Genomic DNA, 22,028 nt, shown 5'->3' on the forward strand with positions numbered 1-22,028 from the left:
ACCCCTACACCACGGGGACCGGCAGAACGCATTTTATAATGTTTAAAAAATTGCAAGCATCTAAGCCAAGCCAAGTACTGCTGTTTCAACAATCCGCTCACACCTCACACTACCGCAGTTCAGCTTCTCCAGTGAGCTGGGTTTCCTTGCCGGCGCAATAGACAGCTACTCCCTAGCAAAATTTAAGGTCGCTTGGGTGACGCATGTATTTGAAGCTTCCTCGAGGCGAAGCTGTGGCCCCTCCCCCAACAGCAATTTACGGCCACAGGCCAGCTAGCTTAGGTAAGGGGTATTAAGTTTTAATACTTGACACTCAAAGTCTTCAGCGCCACACACTAGAGACTGCAAGAAAAGTATCAATATCTTAACATTATAGACACTTGCACATCGTCTTGCTAATAAAAATAGAGCCAGTATATGAAATCAATTGTTAGATAGAAGAATATATTTTAGTCTTGGGTTTCGCCATGTATGCAGTTCTTTTGAGCAATTCATTTATGGAAGGTGAGAGTATGTGTTCCGATAGCCGCAGAAAAATATTTAGGTTGCTCAGCATAAACACAGATCGCGAATGGTTGTCTGTGATGGTGGTATAAAGTGAATTTTTGTACTGTTCCTCTTGGATTATAGGTGAACGTTTCACGAGTTCTGTGGCATTCTTCATGAATATAATGTGTGTTATAAGTCATGACAAATAGTTTCCCTCGTTTGTCATTAATGCACGAACACTCAGTATGCGAGTGAAACTATAAGACTTTAACGACGGTAAAATACCAGTTAAATTTGCTGATTAGTTTAGATTAGGCTTTATAAGTAAAAAACAAATAGTCCCGGTGCATTTTTGTGAAAACCATGACTGTACTATCACGAAGCATCATCGGATGAAACTGTAAGTACATTGTTTAAAATCTGCTATAGATTAAATTATGATGGTGTCATTACTGCCACGAATATCAATTTGGAAGTATGTGCAAGCGCGTGGTTGAAAATATTCTTGAAAGATCTTCCACGAGAAATGCAGCCTGATAAAATGGTAATGTGTAGTTTTTTTTTTGTTTTGTTTTGCTAGTTGCTTTACGTCGCACCGGCACAGATAGGTCTTATGGCGACGATGGGATAGGAAAGGGCTAGGAGTGGGAAGGAAGTGGCCGTGGCCTTAATTAAGGTACAGCCCCAGCATTTGCCTAGTGTGAAAATGGGAAACCATGGAAAATCATCTTCAGGACTGCCGACAGTGGGGTTCGAACCCACTATCTCCTGGATGCAAGTTCACAGCTGCGCGCCCCTAACCGCGCGGCCAACTCGCCCAGTAGAGAGTGTAGTGGGGGTTACGATGTTTATATATTTTTTTTAAAAAAAACTTTTTTTGCATAAGGAGTAATGAATATCTTCAAGCAAGCCACTGAATAACAGACAAATAAGTTCCCAAATTGCCGCGTTCGAATTAGGTTCAGTCTGCTAGTATTTTAAGGTGTGAAAATACGTCAGTTTCATGTCGATAGATTGACTGGCACGACCAACGTAGAATAACTATTGCAGGACAAAATTCTGACTTCTCGGGGTCTCCGAAAACTGTAAAAGTAGTTAGTGTTATATAAACTTCTTCTTCTTACTATGAAAGCTTTGAAAGCTTTGAAATGGCACTTTACTGTCTCTGCAACATGATAAATGATAAATGATAAATGAGTAAAATTTATGCTCACTGTGCACTACGACAATATTTTATTGTAAAACAGTTTAGGGTGAAGGGAGGTATATTCGTGATACCGTTAAGTTCGTGATAAATCTTTGAATAAGAATCATGAAATTCCCCATCGCAGACTAAGCATTCCAACCAAATTTCAACATTATCAGTAGTTCCCTGAATTCTCAATAGATGTCTCTAGCTATTTGCATTGGTCCTCATCGCTCTAGCGGTCGCATAAATACTTATTCAAAGATTTGTCACGGATTCACCTGTATCACTCACATAGCTCCCTTTACTCTATAACTTACCGTTCTCTGTTGAATCAGAATTCTTGCCTGAAAACGTCGTCCAGCTTAGTTTAGCGGAATATGCGTGACAATGGATCAAACTGGCGCCGTTCAAATTTATTTAACAGATTATTTTAATTTGACTGTTTACTGAATTCCTGCGTCACTTGGCCCAATATACAAACGAACAAAATTTGCATTTAATGCGGGATAATATATGGAAAAAAAAAAGCAAATTTGTAGTCTTACATGACTCTTAATATCATGATCGTAGCCACGAACTGTCCAGTTTTACATGGAATCCTAACCAAAAGGACATTACGGTAATAAATTTACAAAATCCCACATACACTGGCCGGGGGAAAATGGACAAGTCATCTACATCTTCTGCTAATTTTACCGACAGGAGAGCTCACCGTGTTAATTTCAGTATCCATGGACTTCGAATTCAATCGAACATGTACGCAATGGCGTTTCATTGCTATTTCAGATACTATCTGCGTCTTCAGCTGGCAGATCAAACAATTTGCTTTAATCACATCGACACAAGATATATCATAAGGCGAAGGTGGAATAGGAAAGGGCTAGGAGTGGGAAGGAAGCAAAAATGGCCTTAATTAAGGTACGACCTGCATTTGCCTGATTTGAAAATGGAAAACCACGGAAAACCATCTTCAGGACTGCCGGTAGTGGGGTTCGAATTCACTATCTCCCGAATGCAAGCTAACATTTCTCTGACCCAAACCAGGCAGCCACTCGATCGGTACTTGTTACTAACTATATTTACAGCGTATTACTCATCCAGTAAATTAGCATATGAAATCATTGTCAGAGTTCGAAAAAGCGTTTAGGGAATCCCATAATGTTTCTGCGCTTCTGAGGTATCTCGGGATTTTTGTATCATTGTTGAGTAGGCTGAGTAGTTAATAGTATACCTATATATTCGTCTACTTCTCTCTCTCTCTCTCTCTCTCTCTCTCTAATATTTATGCAACAACGTACGTTTAACAAGCTGTTACGGAGAATTCGAGCCTTATGGTTTAGAAGCCACTTCTTGGTGTGTATGTATGTATGTATGTATGTATGTACAGTGCGAGACTCAGTCGAGCTGCCGGTGCGATGTCCGCGGAAGTGAATGATGCAATAGCTGCCTGACCCATATAGCTCGCCCAGTGATGCCATGGTCTCAGCTAGTCTGCGATCAGCTTCCATACAGCGTACAGCATGATTGCTTCTTATACAGCAGTAATTAAGCCCCTTGGTGTCCGTGATCGTTAAGGCGTCAAGTCTATATGGTCTGACACCATGGTTAGCCGACATTGGTGTTACGTGACAGGATTAGGCTATGTACCGACAATGAGTTTCACCTTCTCCCTACCTCCATTATCATCTCACATCCAGATACGCCGGTTTCCCATGGGCGACCTGCACCAGGTGAGTCGAACATGTCCTCGGACACTGCCGGCACTAAAAGCCATACGATGAATAAATAATCACCACCATCAACGAAAGTGTCAGTCCGGTAACATTGATGAAAGTTGGGCGTCTAAAGGGTCCTTCGTTGTCTGAGAGATACCGACGCAACGTCTCTGTATTGTTAAGGACCGGATGGAATTAATAAGCGCTCCTTGCGAGCTGAGGAAAGCCACAGTAGGCGGACGTGGGAGTGCAGTGCGGACGAGAGACTGTCAGTCAGTCCAGTTGGGATGGCCGTGTTACTGTCTATGGCCTTGCTGCTGTCAGGATACATGACGGGAGTGAGCGCCGCAGCTCCGCCAGGACCAGGATTCTGCCTCCACAGAACAGCGTGAGTTCAGCTCTTCTTGCGTCTGTGTTAAGTGTGCTCATTTGTAATAGTAATACCTAACAATATTGGTTTTACGCCCCACTAACTTCTTTTACAATTTTTGGAGGCATCCAGGTGTCGGAAGTTTGTCCTGCAGGAGTTCTTTTACGTGCCAGTAAACCTACCAACACGGTACTGGCATATTTGAACACCTTTACATACAACTGGGGGGAGGTGGGGGCTTATCCAGGATCGAACACACTGTCTTGGGTTGAGAAGGTCAGCGCTCAGTTGTCTGAGCCACTCTGGCTGGTGTGCCCATTTCTAATTCATATGGAGCTATACAGTAGCCTCCGTAGCTCAGACGGCAACGCGTCGGCCTCTCACCGCTGGATACCGTGGTTCATATCCCGGTCACTCCATGTGAGATTTGTGCTGGACAAAGCGGAGGCGGGACAGGTTTTTCTCCGGGTATTCCGGTTTTCCCCGTCATCTTTCATTCCAGCAACACTCTCCATTCTCATTTCATAGCATCAATCATTCATTAATAAATCACTTTGGGAGTGGCGACCCCATCGTACTAATAGCCTATATCTGCTTCATTCATTACATCCCTGACCCGGTCATTGACTGGAAAACAGGTCGTAGGTTTTCATTTTCATGGAGCTATACAGAGTGGCGCAGAAGAAACGCATGGTTTTGAATCATTTCCACCACAAACATTATATGTTTCGGAAATGTGTGCATATTACATGAGAAAAATTGTCTTTCTAATGTCCACCAATCACTTACTCACAAAAACTGGCTCCTTTCAGAACATTTTCCATTAGTTATTCTGGCTGTAATCCATCAACATCCAGTCAGATGTTGTCTTTTTCTGTTACTGGTTTACGTCACACCGACTCAGACAGTTCTTAAGGTGACGATGGGATGATAATAATAATAATAATAATAATAATAATAATAATAATAATAATAATAATTTCGTGTAGCTATTTCTAGCCGGGTGCAGCCCTTTTAAGGCAGACCCTCCGATGAGGGTGGGCGGCATCTGCCATGTGCAGGTAACTGCGTGTTATTGTGGTGGAGGATAGTGTTGTGTGTGGTGTGCGTGAGTTGAGGGCATGTTGGGGACAGCACAAACACCCAGTCCCCCAGCCAATGGAATTAACCAATAAAGGTTAAAATCCCCGACCCGGTCGTGAATCGAACCCTGGACCTTCTGAACCGAAGGCCAATACGTTGGCAATTCAACCAACGAGTCAGACGACAATGGGATAGGACAGGGATAAGCTAGGACTGGGAAGGAAGCGATGGTGGTCTTGTTTCAGGCACAGCCTCATCTCTCGACTAGTGCACAAATGGGAAAACAAGGATAAATCTTCTTCAGGGTAGTCGGCGGTGAGTTTCGAACCCACCATCTCCCAAATGTAAGTTCATAGCTACATGACCTAACTCGCCCGATGTCTTCATTTCTAATTGATTTAGGATTATATTATAAAAGAGTTTGGCCCAGATCCATTTCTACTGAGGGAGTTTGACGGGCGGTTAGGAGCTCGCAGTTATGCACTTGCATTCGGCAGCCCTGAAGATGGTTTTCCGTGGTTTCCCATTTTTACACCAGGCAAATGCTGGATCTGTACCTTAATTTAGGCCACGGACGCTTCCTTCCCACTCCTAGCCCTTTCCTATCCCATCGTCGCCATAAGACCTATCTCTGTCGGTGTGACGTGAAACCAGTTTAAAAAAAGGATCCATTTCTAGTGAGACAGTCTTCTGCTATAGCAAAGCCATCTCCGTATTCTTGCATTTTTCGACTTCTTAACGGGGAATCGAACCCACTTTCTTCCGATTAAACAAAGCACGCCTTTACCGCCTCGGCTAGGCAGCTCCTATTTTCGTATAGGCCAGAACACGTGCCACTTTCATTAATCTCTTTTTATTTTTACAACCTGCTTTACGTCGCACCGACACAGATAGGTCCTATGGCGACGATGGGATAGGAAAAGCCTAGGAGTGGGAAGGAAGCGGCCGTGGTATTAATTAAAGTTCAGCCCCAGCATTGGCCTGGTGTGAAAATGGGAAACCACAGAAAGCCATCTTCAGGCCTGCCGACAGTGGGGCTCGAACCCACTATCTCCTGAATGCAAGCTCACAACTGCGAGCCCCTAACCGCACGGCCAACTCGCTCGGTATATCTCAGTCTCGTCCTTGACTTTGATTAGGAATACCATTTCTTATAAGCCTACAGCCGGTCGCTGCAATGAATGGTGTGAAAATGTTGCTCAGAGAGTCGTTTAGTGCGTGCATTTTGGTGGGCTTGGCAGAATGGTATGTAACAGCACCCCTTGGTTCCATGAGGAAAGCAGCGGGGAAATTAGATCACTTCTCATTTCTCTTGTACGCCTCTTCGGTGACGCCTGGAGTATCTACAACAGCGGATGATAGAGCTCTTGAGTATCCAATCAGCCTTCGGACGGAACATACATATATAAAATAGTTACCGGTATATATAATATAGGCCTACTTTATACATGAAGATCAACATTTCCAAGATTGCAGTGATGTCATCCCCCTGTGGATGGGGGCGGTAGAGTAACATTCACGGTATTCCCTGCCTGTCGTAAAAGGACTCTTAACTTGGGAGTGTAGGTTGGCGACCATGGAACCCTCAGCCGAGTCCTGACATTGCTTCCACTTCATTGTGTCAGGCTCCTCACTTTCATCTATCCTATCCGATCTCCCTTGGTCAACTTTTGTTCTTTCCCAACTCCGACGGTATTACGTACGGTGAAGGTCTAATTTCAATTTCACGCACTTCGTGGCCATTGTCGTTCTTTGGCCGATACCTTCATTTTTCGAAGTGTCGGATCCCTTCCATTTTTCACTCTGATTAGTGTTAATAGAGGATGGTTGCCCAACTGCAATTCCTCTTAAACCCCACCACCACCACCGTAATGTCGGTGGGGAAGAAATCTAAGAATATTGAATGTGAGACAGGGAATGGAAAATTAGCGCAAGGGGATATTTCAGCAACTTTACTGGGGAGGGAAACTGAAATTAATGCGGCCCTCTGTTACGGCCGGATGTCCTTCCTATGGGGAGAGATATATTCACTATTGTGTGTTTTTGTGGTGGGTTTTGAGTACACAAGGAGAAATGTGTTGGTACGAGCACAGACACTTAGTCCCCGAGCTAAAGGGATTAACCATATGCAGTTAAAATCCTCAACCCGGCCGGTGTTCGGACCTGCGGTGGTCTGAATCGAAGTGCGCTGACCATTCAGACAAGAAGCCAGGTGGGCCATTGCAGGAACTAAAATTATCCACGGATGAAAGTGTAGTGAAAGAAACTGGGGCAAAGCTAATCTAGTGAATCGCAGCTGCGATCAACGGAATTTTGTAAGAATTAAGTGAGTTTGGAGGCATAATTATCCATAAATCGTTGTGTTTAGGTCGACTTCGCTGTACAGAAATGAAGGATGGATACAACAAACATGAAAGTAGCGAAAATGGTTGCTGGTACAATAATGATGTTACTTGTTTTAAGGCCCACTAACTACTTTTAATGTTTTCGGAGGCACCGAGGTGCCGGAATTTTTGTCATTCAGGAGTTCTTTTACGTGCCAGTAAATCTAGCGACACGAGGCTGGCGTGTTTGGACACTTTAAATGCCACGGGAGTAGGTGAGGATCGAACTCGCCAACTTAGATTTAGAAGACTAGTACTCCACTTACGGCCTGAGTCACTCAAACCGCCGCTAGTCCAAAAAAGTGAAAAGAGCATCGGAGAAGAAGTTGAGTTAGGAAGGAACTCGATGAAAGAAACTGCGCACATGAAACTTCTTTGATGGTAGGGTCGCATGGGGTGAATGGAGGTGGATAGGTTACCTAATAATCTATATTTTGTAGTGGTTTAACGTCTCAGTCCGTCTCCTTGGCTGAATGGTCAGCGTTGAGGACTTCGGTTCAGATTTGATTAATTCTTCTGGCTCGGGGTCTGGGTGTTTGTGTTTGTCCCAATCTTCATATTCATACAACTCCAAAACCAAACCAAACCCCATGGCTCAAAAGCCTCGAAGGGCCATGACCTACCAAGCGACCGCTGCTCAGCCCGAAGGCCTGCAGATTACGAGGTGTCGTGTGGTCAGCACGACGAATCCTCTCGGCCGTTATTCTTGGGATTCTAGATCGGGGCCGCCATCTCACCGTTAGATAGCTCCTCAGTTGTAATCACGTAGGCTGACTGGACCTCGAACCAGCCCTCAGGTACAGGTAAAAATCCCTGACCTGGCCGGGAATCGAACCCGGGGCCTCCGGGTAAGAGGAAGGCACGCTACACCTACACCGCGGGGCCGACGATTGATACAACTCACCACACTCCTACCCACCACAGAAACTCGCAACAGTGATTGCATCCCTTCCTTCACACAGGGTTGGCGACAGGAAGGGCATCCAGCCGTAAAACTGGACCAAATTCACATGTGCGATACACAGGTGTGGGAAAAGCTGTAGAAGAAGAAGTGGAAGATCGTCACACTAACTCAGAACGTTTCCCGGTGACGGTGAGATGGGAAAGGGGTAGGACTGGGAAGGACGTGGCCGTGACCTTAATTAAGGCATAATCACAACCAGCGTTTGCCTTGTTTGAGAATGACAACCCTTTGAAAACCTTCTTCGGGGCCGCCGATGGTGGGGATCGAACCCACCATCTGTCGAATGCAAGCTCACAACCTGCACCGTGCAGCGTACTCGTTCGTTCAGGTTATCCTCTGATGTGGATTAAGCCCAGTTTTGCGGGTGGATGGCTTTCCTGACGCTAACCCTATGAGGAGGGATCTATTCACTATTGCCTGTTTTCGTTGTGGTGCGATGTGTTTTGTGCAAATTGAGGTGTGTGTTAAGACGAACACAAAAACCCAGATCCGAGCTAGGGGAATTAGCCAAACACGGTTAAAATCCCCATCCCAGCCACGAAGCGAATCCGGGACCTTTTCAACCGAAGGTCACTACGTTGAGGAGGAGCTATGAAGCTGGGCTTCTTCGGGTTATCTAAAAGACTAATACATTCGACCATGAAGTGTAAGAGCATGCTTTTAGTTTTATATGGTACTGCACGAGGGCGTCTGCTTTTACATGTAGCTCTCTGAACGAATGCCCTTTCTAATCTCATTTCTTGATATAAAACCATCAACCATCTACCACCTTATTCAGATTTAAACGCCTTAGCAGCCTCCGAAGCCACAGACTCTATGTTACCGGGCGAGTTGGCCGTGCGCGTAGAGGCGCGCGGCTGTGAGCTTGCATCCGGGAGACCGTGGGTTCGAGCCCCACAGTCGGCAGCCCTGAAGATGGTTTTCCGTGGTTTCCCATTTTCACACCAGGCAAATGCTGGGGCTGTACCTTAATTAAGGCCACGGACGCTTCCTTCCAACTCCTAGGCCTTTCCTATCCCATCATCGCCATAAGACCTATCTGTATCGGTGCGACGTAAAGCAACTAGATGTCGGTGCGACGTAAAGCCCCTAGCAAAAAAAAAAAAAAAAAAAAAAAAAGCAACTAGCAAAAAAAAAAAAAAAAAAGACTATGTTTTAAGGGGACAACATCTAAGAGGAGATTTCTTTTTTGGTCGGGAAGGGAAAAATGGCACTCTGCCCCTCTAAGATAATGAGGGGGGAGGGGCAGAAAACACCTTGCCTCCCAAAGTCGGTGCCACTGATTAACATTTGCATGTTTATAGTATTATTTGAAAATATAATATGAAATATGCCAACCCCGTTTTCTCGGAGTAACTAGCCTTCCTCTTATTCGTAAGTCCCAGGTTCGATTTGCGGCCAGATCAGGGATCTGAGGGCTGATTAGGGGTCCACTTAGCGTACGTTAAATCAATTCAGAAGCTATCTGACGGCGAGATAACGGCTCTGGTCTAAAAAACCAAGAATAACGATCGAGAGATTTACCGCACTGACCACGCGTCATCTGGTAATCTGAAGGCCTTGGGTCTGGCGAGTGGTTCTTCCGTAGGCCAAGGTTTGCCAGGACCTCAAATACTCGAAATATCTATTGTAACAATATTCCTCACCGATAAATATTTTATTAATTTATAAACGCATCAAAATTATGTGCTAACTTGTAAGTGTTAAGGATTGACGTAGAAATCCCAGTTAGAAGTACTCTCAGCCCAGTCCCTGTTCATCTGAAATAGCGTGTAAAGGGAGATGTCCTATTGCCTCACTTTGTTGACTAAACGCGTTAATTCACGTTTTGCTGTAGAATCAAATGTTGAATCACGTTAGGAGGTCCGAAGTTCGAATCTCAGCACTGTGATCGGCTATTCTTAGGTTACATTTCCTGCTGTTTGAGAATAATAGATTAGAATATTTTAAATTTCTGCGGACACAATGTATTTCTAGGTCCGAAGAGTTTCAGGAACGCGCACAACCATAGATTTCATAATAATATTGTTTATAGTTTAATTATAGTAATTAAGAGATAATTACGACCAACGTTCCTAGCTGTGTAGAAACTCTGGATCTCATGAGTCTTCAGAGTTAAGCAACATCAAGTGTGGTCAGTGAATGAAAGTGTTCGAGTGCAGTAAGCTGATGCAGGAGGGGAAAGGAACTGACCACCCGGCATCTTGTATGAAATGAAATGGCGTATGACTTTTAGTGCCGGGAGATCCCAAGACGGGTTCGGCTCACCAGGTGCAGGTCTTTTGATTTGACTGCCGTAGGCGACCTGCGCGTGATGAGGATGAAATGATGATGATACACCCAGCCCCCATGACGGTAAAAATTTCCAACCCTGCCGGGAATCGAACCCGGGACCCCTGTGACCAAAGGCCAGGACGCTAACCATTTAGCCATGGAGCCGGACTACCTCTTATAAACTGCGGCTCAGTATGCCTCATCAACGAATCCTTGATTTATTCTTTCTCATTTACATTAAGAGATGATGGCTCAAGGACATTTCCAAGTGGATTTTTAATCCACTTAAATAAATCAAATTTATTTATGTATTTTACTGCGGACTACATCCTGTATTTCTAAACTAATTTCTTTACGCTAACCAGGCTGAGTGGCTCAGACGGTTAAGGCGCTGGCCTTCTGACCCCAACTTGGCAGGTTCGATCCTGGCTCAGTCCGGTGGTATTTGAAGGTGCTCAAATACGTCAGCCTCGTGTCGGTAGATTTACTGGCATGTAAAAGAACTCCTGAGGGACTAAGTTCCGGCACCTCGCCGTCTCCGAAAACCGTAAAAGAGTAGTTAGTGGGACGTAAAACAAATAACATTATTATTATTTCTTTACGCTAGTTTTAACTGTTACTCCCTGGGAGTCAACTCACATAGTCTGACAACCACTGGCATCTCTCACTTCCGCAAGAAATCCACACTTTTCCGCAACAGTTCAGTTGTAGTCTTCCTTTCCACGCGTCATTTTCCTGTACAATACAAGAACAGCTTCGTTGTGGTTATGATTCACCGACAGATTTATGTCTTCATCGTGTTTTCACAGCTGAGCAATGATAGGAATGCATGCAGTTTGAAATATGAACCATTTGACTGTAGTGGTTCGCGAGAACTTTCCTTTACTCTTACTGTGGCTCACTAATGAAGTAATTGTAGGTTAGGAGGCGGACACTTGATACGTCACAGCCAATATGCTGCGCTCCTTTTCGCACTGCCATTTGCTTACGACCAAATTGTGTAGCATGGATCAAAAGAGTTTCAAGCAGCAGGGCATAAACTTAAACAGATTGTAGTCAGTAAGATCTTTACGTAGAAAAAAGGACGTCGAATGCTCAACCCAAAAGCTAGTTGGATTCCAAACTACTCCGCCGTCAGCTATCATACAGTATATGAGGTACCGGTAGTTTCCCGTTGCTTTTAAAAATAATTTTTAATGCTATTTGCTTTACGTCCCACTAACTACATTTACGATTTTCGGAGACGCTGAGGTGCCAGAACTCAGTCCCGCAGGAGTTCTTTTACGTACCAGTAAATCTACCGACACGAGGCTGACGTATTTTAGCACCTCCAAATACCACCAGACTGAACCAGAATGAAACCTGCCAAGTTGGGGTCATAAGGCCAGTGCCTCAACCGTCTGAGCCACTCAACCCGGCTCCCGTTGTTTTTCTCAAGGTGCAAGAAGATGCTGTTAACCTAACTCTGTGGATCATTGATAGAGTGTCTGTCTGCGGATTCCAAGAACACGGGTTCAAATCCAACAAAGGTAGTAGGATATTAAAGGGCAGGGTCTATTCGACACTCCATGTTGTATGGTGTTGACATGTAAAAGATTGCTAGCGGGACGTTTGGAGTTTACGCGACAAAATTAAACTCAGACGTAGATCGCCCTACAGAGAACTGATTTTACTCTCCCATCTAGAAGAATAAAATGGAACGTTGAAAATGACACGCAGGAAGCCTTAATGGTGTCAAATTGAAACGTCTGCAGACCGTAGTTGAGGCTCACTATATATACTGTATATACAATTATGTTATACCGTGAAACTGAAAATCCACAGCCTGTTTCCAGTCATTCGATCGGGTCATGAATCTAGTGAATGAAGCCCCATCTAGCAGCGAGGGTAGGAATTGTGCCGGCTGCCGAAGCCTGTCGCACTCCTCTGGGGCAATAAATGACTGACAGATGAAATGTTAATGGAGAGTGTTGCTGGAATGAAAGATGACAGGGAAAACCGGAGTACCCGGAGAAAAACCTCATGTGGAGTGACCGGGATTTGAACCACGGTATCCAGCAATGAGAGGTCGGCGCGCTGTCGCCTGAGCCACGGAGGCTTTATGTTATACTGTATAGAGTAGTAAATAGGTTACAGGGTTGTGAGCGACTGCAAAAAGACCTCGACAATGTTGTGAGATGGACAGAGGACAATGGTATTGTACCGTACCCAGGGGTAAATACCTTCTAGGACGATGCCTCCATTCCAGTATGAACATCCGACTAACTCAGGGTCAGGATAAAAAGTCGAAGTTCTACTCTAAAATAGCAATCAATGACAGGAAATGGAGGTATAACACGAATGAGAAACAAACATAGGGGGTAAGATGGATTTATTAATAAATATCCCCGATCAAATCACACGAAAATAATTGAATCAACAAAATAATAATTTGTAAAAAAATAAACTCAAAGTATAGAAATAAGTTGAAATTAAAAAAACGTTAATGGAATGATTGTACAAATTTGACATTAAAAAAAACAAGTTCAACAAAGAACATTTATATAAATCAAGACTGAATTTCTTCTCATAGTCCAATGTTTATGTTGTATGGCAACAAGTGTACACAGACACTGCCATGTGGTATTTCCGTATGGAGTTACACATCCCAACGATACGGTTTCAAAATTTAGTTACTCCCGAGAGTCGTCAAACTATTTCCGTAAAATAAAAGTTACATTATAAGAAAGATTACGACGGAAAGAAAAATAATTAAGACGCACCGGACGCTATGTAAGTTATGCAAAATACTAGGGGCAAATCCTACACTATATTTACAGCAATTCAAATAATCAAACTAAACATATATATACATCGGATATCGAGTAAAGTCTTAAATGCTACACTGCTTCTAATGTGAATCCCGGTTCACTACAAAAGATCTAGACAGAACTAGATAAACCAACGATACTTCAGCACTCGGGCTGTTCCCTTTAAAAACAATGAGACAAGGTATACAATCATAAATAATAATGTAAAACCATCCTGTAAGGGAAAAACATATAAATAACCCTTGATATCATGAAGAAAGCAATGGGCAACATTGCCTCCTTCTGCTGCGTTTGAGCGCTCAACAGCGCGGTCATCCGTCATGTACTTCCGGGTAGATTACGAGCTGTAAAGAAATGTTGAACTCCACTATGCTAAAGATTGGATTTTGTCTCCCGAGGCCGCCACAAGGAAATACTCTCTCTTTCACACATACCGATAACACAGGCCAGGAATCAGCTTGCCATGAGATAACGCCACTGATCTCTATACCTGGATGGCTGGTAGCTTGGGTAGCAGTAAGCCGAATAGAAGATGACTGGCGCAGTAAGATGGCAGCGAGCGCACGGTGCAATAGACCACGAGGAGCGCGCTTGCTTTGTTTATGCTTAGTTCAGTGACGCCAGGCCTCTTGATTGTAGTTCCACGAGTGTTCTGTGCTTTGTTATTGCAAAGTAAATAGTAGTGTATTTTACGAATTTAGGTTCGTTGCCTTGTAGTATACTTGTGGATTACAAGATTCAATTTAAATATGTATGTGTTTATCTGAGTCCGCCTCTGTGGTGTAGTGGTTAGCGTGATTAGCTGCCACCCCCGGAGGCCCGGGTTCGATTCCCGGCTCTGCCACGAAATTTGAAAAGTGGTATGAGGGCTGGAACGGGGTCCACTCAGCCTCGGGAGGTAAACTGGGGAGAGGTGGGTTCGATTCCCACCTCAGCCATCCTGGAAGTGGTTTTCCGTGGTTTCCCACTTCTCCTCCGGGCGAATGCTGGGATGGTACCTAACATAAGGCCACGGCCGCTTCCTTCCCTCTTCCTTGCCTATCCCTTCCAATCTTCCCATCCCTTCACAAGGCCCCTGTTCAGCATAGCAGGTGAGGCCGCCTGGGCGAGGTACTGGTCATTCTCCCCAGTTGTATCCCCGACCAAGAGTCTGAAGCTCCAGGACACTGCCCTTGAGGCGGTAGAGGTGGGATCCCTCGCTGTGTCCGAGGGAAAAGCAGATGATGATGATGATGATGATGTGTTTATCTGAAATATGAATGAAGAAACATTCTACGGGGTATTAACATACCGCAGTGTTCAGCTTATGGATGTACAAACAGAACCGATCAGCAGAAGGAGAAATCATTTCATCGGGGAGTTTTATACTGTACATAAGAATCTTCCTAGGGTAGTGTTTTGAGTTTTAGGTTTATTGTATCTTATTTCGCATATTCCGGGAGCAAAATGGCAATTAATTTTTGTAGGTTTCCTTTCTCGAGACCCGAACATCTAAGATCATCGATTAGGAGTATCAGGCGGGAGAATTGGGAGCCTTCTAAAACAGCTGTTCTCTGCTCGGATCACTTAGAGGAAGACTGTTTTGATAGAAATGGACAAACTGTACACCTTAGAAGTAATGTACAGCCAACTGTTTTCAGTTTTACTGAACATTAACTGCAAGTAAAGATTTACTTATATTTTTTTATTTCTCGTAATTAAACTGACGGTTTCGATGAAATAATTGACGTGACCTTATAACAATCTTAGAAAATGAAGTCTGGGGGAATTCTAGACCTTATTTACATCAGTAATAATTATGGGTCTCAGACACTGGACTGGTGGCAGAAGGGAAAGTGTGGTGGGTGTTTGGGGCTATCCCATTATACAATTCGTGGTATTTGGGACTCTTAACTGGTGTTACATGTATCTGATGATGACTATCAATATCGCTTTGCTAGCTGAATTTAATTAAAGAGGTCTGTAATAGTAAATTAAGCTGCAAGTAATGTGATATATTGACAAGTTTTGAATATTTGCTGGTTTTATAAATGTGTACATTTGCTTCAATGATATTTTAATTTGAAAATATGCGCGTTATTTCATGGAAACAGGAAACAGAAATTCATTATCAAGCACCGATTACGATATGTCGAATCTAGGCCTGTATAGTGAGCTACGTTTATAGGTACATCATTTTAAGAATGCATAATTTCGTGGCATACATGTATACAATTTACAGCAACGTTTCCAGAAACTGGTTTTCACTCGTATTGTGTTACCGATCGCTAATTGCATGTATTCAGCACCTAAGTTAATATTTGTCGGCCGTTATTATACACTCATGTTTATTGCTATCCCGCAGATTTAGTGACCTCGGAATGACGTGTCAGTGATCCCAATGTCCTTATGCTTTGAGTGAACATGTCTCTATATTTTAAATTATTCCAATGCGCCATTAATTGCGACTTAAAATTGACTATATTATCATTGCTTCCCCATAAGGAGAGCTCTAGGTTGGGTACGCCAACATGGCGAACCACGCACTCATCTTGGCGTACTTTCTCCTGCAGCGGAGACTGCCATCAGCGATCCATGTATAGAGATCAGTGGATAACGCCCATCATCGGCTACACGGAAACTTACGTATATTTATTCCTTCTTAGCATGCTTGGGCCATTTAACAACATCAGACTCAATAGTCTGGAATTAACACTGTCCATTCTGATCACAAAATACACTCAGAAGACACTAGGCAGGCACACACATCTGCACAATACTCTTTATCTTGTCAGGCATACCATCAGCCTGCACCAATACATTATAATTCAGCATGCAATTATTATCTCATTATTCCTCATGAATCCCACTGGCCTTTCCACATAATGAGACGCAGTTCGAGTCCTTGGCAGACCATCAGGCAAACAGAATCCAACTTAACTTCAAAGATCTTAATTTAACAACGACGTTCTGCAGCTCCTTCTGGCAGCTTCTGTAAAACCATGCATCATGCAAAATAGCTATACCTGTCTCTCTGAATAACCAAAATAAAATGAATTGATACGTGTTTGCCGTAATATAAAAATGAACCTGTCGATCTAGCCCTTCTAGCCTATATTTAAGGAAAACTCGGAATATCCTACGCTAAGTACTATATTTACAACAATAACGGATCCTATCAATCCCTCATTTTCCCAAACATCTACTCATAAAGCAAAATGAAAATAAAATAAACATGCATTATTCTCGTATCCGAATCTATCATAGAAACAAAGTTAAACAAACACATGCCGTCAGGCTTACTTTGAATGAAAATTAAAATTCTATCTACACTGCCCTAGTACCTTAACATAACTTACATATCATGCCGTAAATAATACATGCATCTTACTTTACATGACTCTCGGGAAACCAGGATAGCAGCTTACATCCCCACTTCCTTCCTCTACAGGCGTATCCATCATCTTGCTGGAAAATAATTCACTGGAACACAGAAGACTATAGTTGATAACCTCTTCGCTGCTTAATGCTGCGAGCCGCAATACCCTTTCTTTTACCAGATCAGCTAACACACTGATTCACATATATATAACACACTTCACTTAAAGGGTAAAAATACAGTTTAAAAAAAGCAGCCCACGGTTCGGTACGGAAGTTCCACGCGAATACGCGCCCGTCGCGAAATAGTGAAACAATAGCACGTTTGCACTACACTTGTTACTCAGCGGTCACTAAACACCGTCTTTATCAATTGAAAGCAAACTCTGCAAAAATTGTACTATTTCATTTACTCAAGCACAGTAAATACTGCGACTGCACAATTTACAGTATCAATGATAACCAGTTACTATTACAGGAATGATACCACGTTAATCACGATCACCAGCCACAGAGTTAATACATCCGCACTGTGCAAATCTTTACCACGGAGATACAGAGTTGGTACATCCGTACTACTCAAATTTTTACTACCGAATGACGCTCTCCAGAGCTAGGGTTACTGAGGAGGCTTCGGTGACGCCAATAATGCTGGGGTTCCCGGGTATCTGAACCAACCACCAATCAGAGAGTTCGTCATGTATGATGACATAATACTTATTGTAATATATTTACAAAACACAGCTCAAACACTAGCAAATCTCTTCCACCAATTTCTATAATACATTTCCACTATATCTGACTTCAGAAACTGTGGAAAACCGATCTCTAACAGAAACTGACTTTATCCACAGAGCACGTTGGTCATCCTGGAATTAATATTTGGCACGGTGTAGTCTCCAGGTTTGCCAAATCCTTAAGTTCCCATTGGCTGAAATATCTTGCTTGGTCAGCATCTAATACACGTGTCGATCCTTGCTAGCGCTTGGGTACGCTATCTTTTCTCACGGTCATACGGAAATATGAAGCAACATCCAGCGAACCACTGTCTTGCTCAACATCCGGTATCAACTATCTTAGGATACGATGCTTTCACTTGTTAGACTGTAACTTTTATGAATAAATTTCACATACTGGGTCAAATAATATTCCAATTATTATTATGGGCCGGTAGGATACGGCTCAGTATGACGGTAAACGGGGTTAAAAGTCAGGTTGTAAGTTTCATGAAGAGGAATAGTCCTCTCACTTTTACTTTCTTTGTTAATGGGGTGAAAGTACCTTTTGGGGATCACTGTAAGTACCTAGGTGTTAATATAAGGAATATAAGGGGTAATCACATTATTAACGAGTTTGTTAAGGAAGGTCACAGATCTCTCCTCATGGTTGTGAGGGTATTTAGGGGTTGTAATAAGGATGTAAAAGAGAGGGCATATAAATCTCCGGTAAGACCCGAACTAGTGTATAGTTCCAGTCTATGTGACACGCACTAGGATTACAAGATATGAGAACTGGAGAATATCCAAAGGAATGCACCATGATTTGTTCTGGGTGATTTCCGACAAAATAGTAGTGTTACGAAAATGTTGCAAAGTTTGGGCTGGGAGGAGACAAGATGGTCGACTAAGAGGTACGTTCCGAACTGCCAGTGGAGAGATCAAAATCAAATCAAATCAAAATCTCTTTATTTGCAAATGAGGTGTCTACCTCGGTGGCAAATGGTACACTAAAATACATTATTGTCAAGCACTAAATTTTAAATTAACAGGAGACAAAGAAAATTTTCCTAGAATACAATATTATACAATTTACGCTAATAATTTTTTCTATTAAACACACACATCATCCTTAATAAATTTATATTGTTTACAAAATTCTACTTATAATATCTTACAAACATAGTCAACTCATATACAGTACGGTATGTGAAATTCTAATAATACTATACAACTGGTATAAGATTAAAATGAACATTGAATTTATTTACATATTTATATTTTACCCATTTTGGAACCTAAGGAGCATAACGAGATGACGTGGAATGACATTAGTAGACGAATAAGGAAACATTGGGGCAAAAATTCATTTATAGGACGAGGAGTGAGGGATTGGAATAATGTATGAAGGAAAATGTTCGATAAATTTCCAAGTTCTTTGGAAACGTTTAAGAAAATGCTAGATAAAGCAATAGATAGGGAATCTACCAGTTGTATCTCCGACCCAGAGTCTGCAGCTCCAGGACACTGTCCTTGGAGCGGTAGATGTGGGATCCCTCGCTGAGTCCGAGGGAAAAACCGACCGTGGAGGGTAAACAGATTACGACAGAGCGAACAAAATATAATTTGCAATCTTTTATGTTTTATGCAAGATTACTTTCTTCCTTTCTGTCGTAATCTGTTTACCCTCCAGGGTTGGTAAAAATGAAATGGCGTATGGCTTTTTGCGCCGGAAGTGTCCGAGAACATGTTCGTCTCGCCAGGTGCAGGTCTTTTGGTTTGACGCCTGTAGGTTACCTGCGCGTCGTGATGAGGGTGAAATGATAATGAAGACGACACATACACGCAGCCTCCGTGCCAGGGAAATTAACCAATGATCGTTAAAATTCTCGACACTGCCGGGAATAGAACCCGGGAGTCCTGTGACCAAAGGCCAGCACGCTAACCATTTAGCCATGGAGCCGGACAACGCAACAGGAATACCAAAACGAAGGAATTAACTCAAAATTTAGTGATAGATCCTCGCGCACCGCTCAATCACCTCCCAGCAACTGGCGGGTATGTGCTACTTTATCTTCGAAGTAGTTAAAACAGAGTTCGTATTGTCTCTTCTTTTAAGATTCAACTTCCTTGGCCTGTCAGCTGTTATCCTCAAAACCACAAATGCCGTATTGCACAGTTATTGTTGCACAAAATTACAGTTACAGAGTTTTTTTTTTTTGCTTCAAGGGAGGAAATGTTTGCTTCGAGAAATCGAGAAATTCGTATAACCAAATTTCGAGAAAAGAGAAATAAATACACGTGAAGAATAGGACAAACGGTCGGAAAATCGAAGTTAGTTCAAGATACTGAAAATTCGAGTAATGGAGGTTCGAGATATCGAGATTCTTTGCTAGTTGCTTTACGTCGCACCGACTCAGATATGTCTTATGGCGACAATGGGACAGGGAAGGGCTAGGAGTGGGAAGGAAGTTGCCGTGGCCTTACTTAAGGTACAGCCCCAGCATTTGCCTGGTGTGAAAATGGGAAACCACGGAAAACCATTTTCAGGGCTGCCGACAGTGGGGTTCGAACCTACTATCTCCCGAATACTGGATACTGGCTGCACTTACACGACTGCAGCTATCGAGCTCGGTATATCGAGATTCGACTGCCTTATTGTCCGTATGTATGTGTCATAAATTAGAGTGATTAGGTACATTTTCTTGTAGCCATTTTAATGTTTTTTAGTTTAAGATTTTAAATTTAATGGCCAATTCACATTTTAACTGTTGATATGTATGCCTATTATACTGTCCTTTCTTCACTTAGACCGTGGCGCAGTCAGGGATTGGAATAACTTACTAAGGGAGATGTTCAACAAATTTCCAAATTCTTTGCGATAATTTAAGAAAAGGCTAGGAAAACAACAGACAAGGAATCTGCCACCTGGGCGACTGCCCTAAATGCAGATTAGTAGTGAATGAACTTATTATTGGACCATGCCGATATTTCTTTTCCTGTCAGTCACGACAATGTCTTTACGTTTACAGGATCTATCGAATAGAGATAGTGCACGTCTTCTGGGAACATCTATGAATACTTTGTGCTATTATTATATGAAAAGTCAGGATGAGAGGTATTTGGTTCCGACATTGAACACCGAGTGTAATTTAAAGCAGCAAGTTATTCTTTCTTTCTTTCTTTCCTTAACCCGTTTACGCTCCAGGGTTGGATTTTCCCTCGGACTCAGCGAGAGACCCACCTCTACTGCCTCAAGGGTAGTGTCCTGGAGCGCGAGACTTTGAATCGGGGATAATACTGGAAAGGAGGACCAGTACCTCGCCCAGGTGGTCTCACCTGCTATGCTGGACAGGGGCCTTGTGGAGGGGAGGATGGGAAGATCGGAAGGGATAAACAAGGAAGAGGAAAGGAAGCGGCTGTGGCTTTAACTTAGGAGCCATCCCGGCATTTGCCTGGAGGAGAAGTGGGAAATCACGGAAAACCGCTTCGAGGATGGCTGAGGTGGGAATCGAAAGCCCCTCTACTCAGTTGACCTCCCGAGGCTGAATGGCCCTCGTTCCGCTTCTCAAAGTTCGTGGCAGAGCTGGGAATTGAACCAGGGCCTCCGGGGGGTGGTAGCTAATCACACTATCCACTACAGCAGAGGCGGACTGCAGCAGTATTACTGTTCGTGTAACTCATTGGCTTGGCTTGGATTGGATTGAGTCTCCCCTACAGAACTCACCAACTTGACACATGCAAAGGAAGTGATGAGGCCCATCAATGCTTTTCAAGTGATTACACTAAACACACCCAGCGAGCTGGCTACACTGTTTGAAACGTGTAGTTGTTAGCTTGCATTCAGGAGATGGTGGCTTCGAACGCCACTGTCGGCAGTCCTGAAGATTATTTCCCGTGGTTTCCCATTTTCACACTAGGAAAATGCCGGGGTGTATCTTGATAAAGACCGCGGTAGCTTCCTTCTCAGTCAAAGCCCTGTCCTGTACTACTGTCGTTATAAGATCTTCCTGAACCGGTGTGACGTAAAACAAATAGTAACAAAAACACTAATACACGTGCGCTATTCCTACGCTGTTCGAACGTATTTGCTAGAATATATTTCATAATCAATGAGTTAGTTAAATATTTAAGTTGTAATTAATGCTTTTACTTACATTAATAATTTATTACTATGCCAAACATAAAAAAGAAGTATTTTAACAATTCACTTCATAATGTAACTTTACAAAAGCTAATTCTCTTTATCAATTGTCAACTGCCATTGATCCTTAAATATCGCCAAAACGAGCCGCGCCAAGCCCCTAAAACCGGACCTGCTGTGAAACTAACAAAAACTAATGTCAATATAGTTTTGTTAAGTATAGTTTAATGTTCCGTAGTGCAATGCAGAGTGAAGTAGTGAATGCTTTCTCGAAAATCAGTAGCACTATACGCACGCGGTTAGTCTGTGTATAGCCCATGTTGAGTCAAGCTCCCTGACAGATCAGGGGTGTTGTACACACCACCTCAGCCTTTTTCGATCACAATGCTATTCAGTGACATATTATCGTTATCGACTCAATTTAGGCGTTTAAGACCGACTTGTTTTTTACAACTTGCTTTACGTTGCACCGATACAGATATATCTTATGGCGACGATGGGACAGGAAAGGGCTAGGAGTGGGAAGGAAGCTG

The 22,028-nt window shown here is 43.0% G+C and overlaps 1 protein-coding gene across 1 annotated transcript in view; it reads left to right on the top strand.

Moving 5' to 3' along the window:
• The first annotated feature begins 3,651 nt into the window (after window positions 1-3,651).
• The window catches only part of LOC136867932 (von Willebrand factor D and EGF domain-containing protein), an 86,612-nt gene continuing 68,235 nt past the window's right edge, over window positions 3,652-22,028 (top strand). Inside the window, exon 1 of the mRNA XM_067144740.2 lies at window positions 3,652-3,781. Within this exon, the coding sequence (XP_067000841.2) occupies window positions 3,681-3,781 (101 nt within the window). The 5' untranslated portion in view covers window positions 3,652-3,680. The remainder of the gene's footprint in view (window positions 3,782-22,028) is intronic.

This window comes from Anabrus simplex, chromosome 1 (genome assembly GCF_040414725.1).
Source record: "Anabrus simplex isolate iqAnaSimp1 chromosome 1, ASM4041472v1, whole genome shotgun sequence".
Lineage (NCBI taxonomy): Eukaryota > Metazoa > Arthropoda > Insecta > Orthoptera > Tettigoniidae > Anabrus > Anabrus simplex.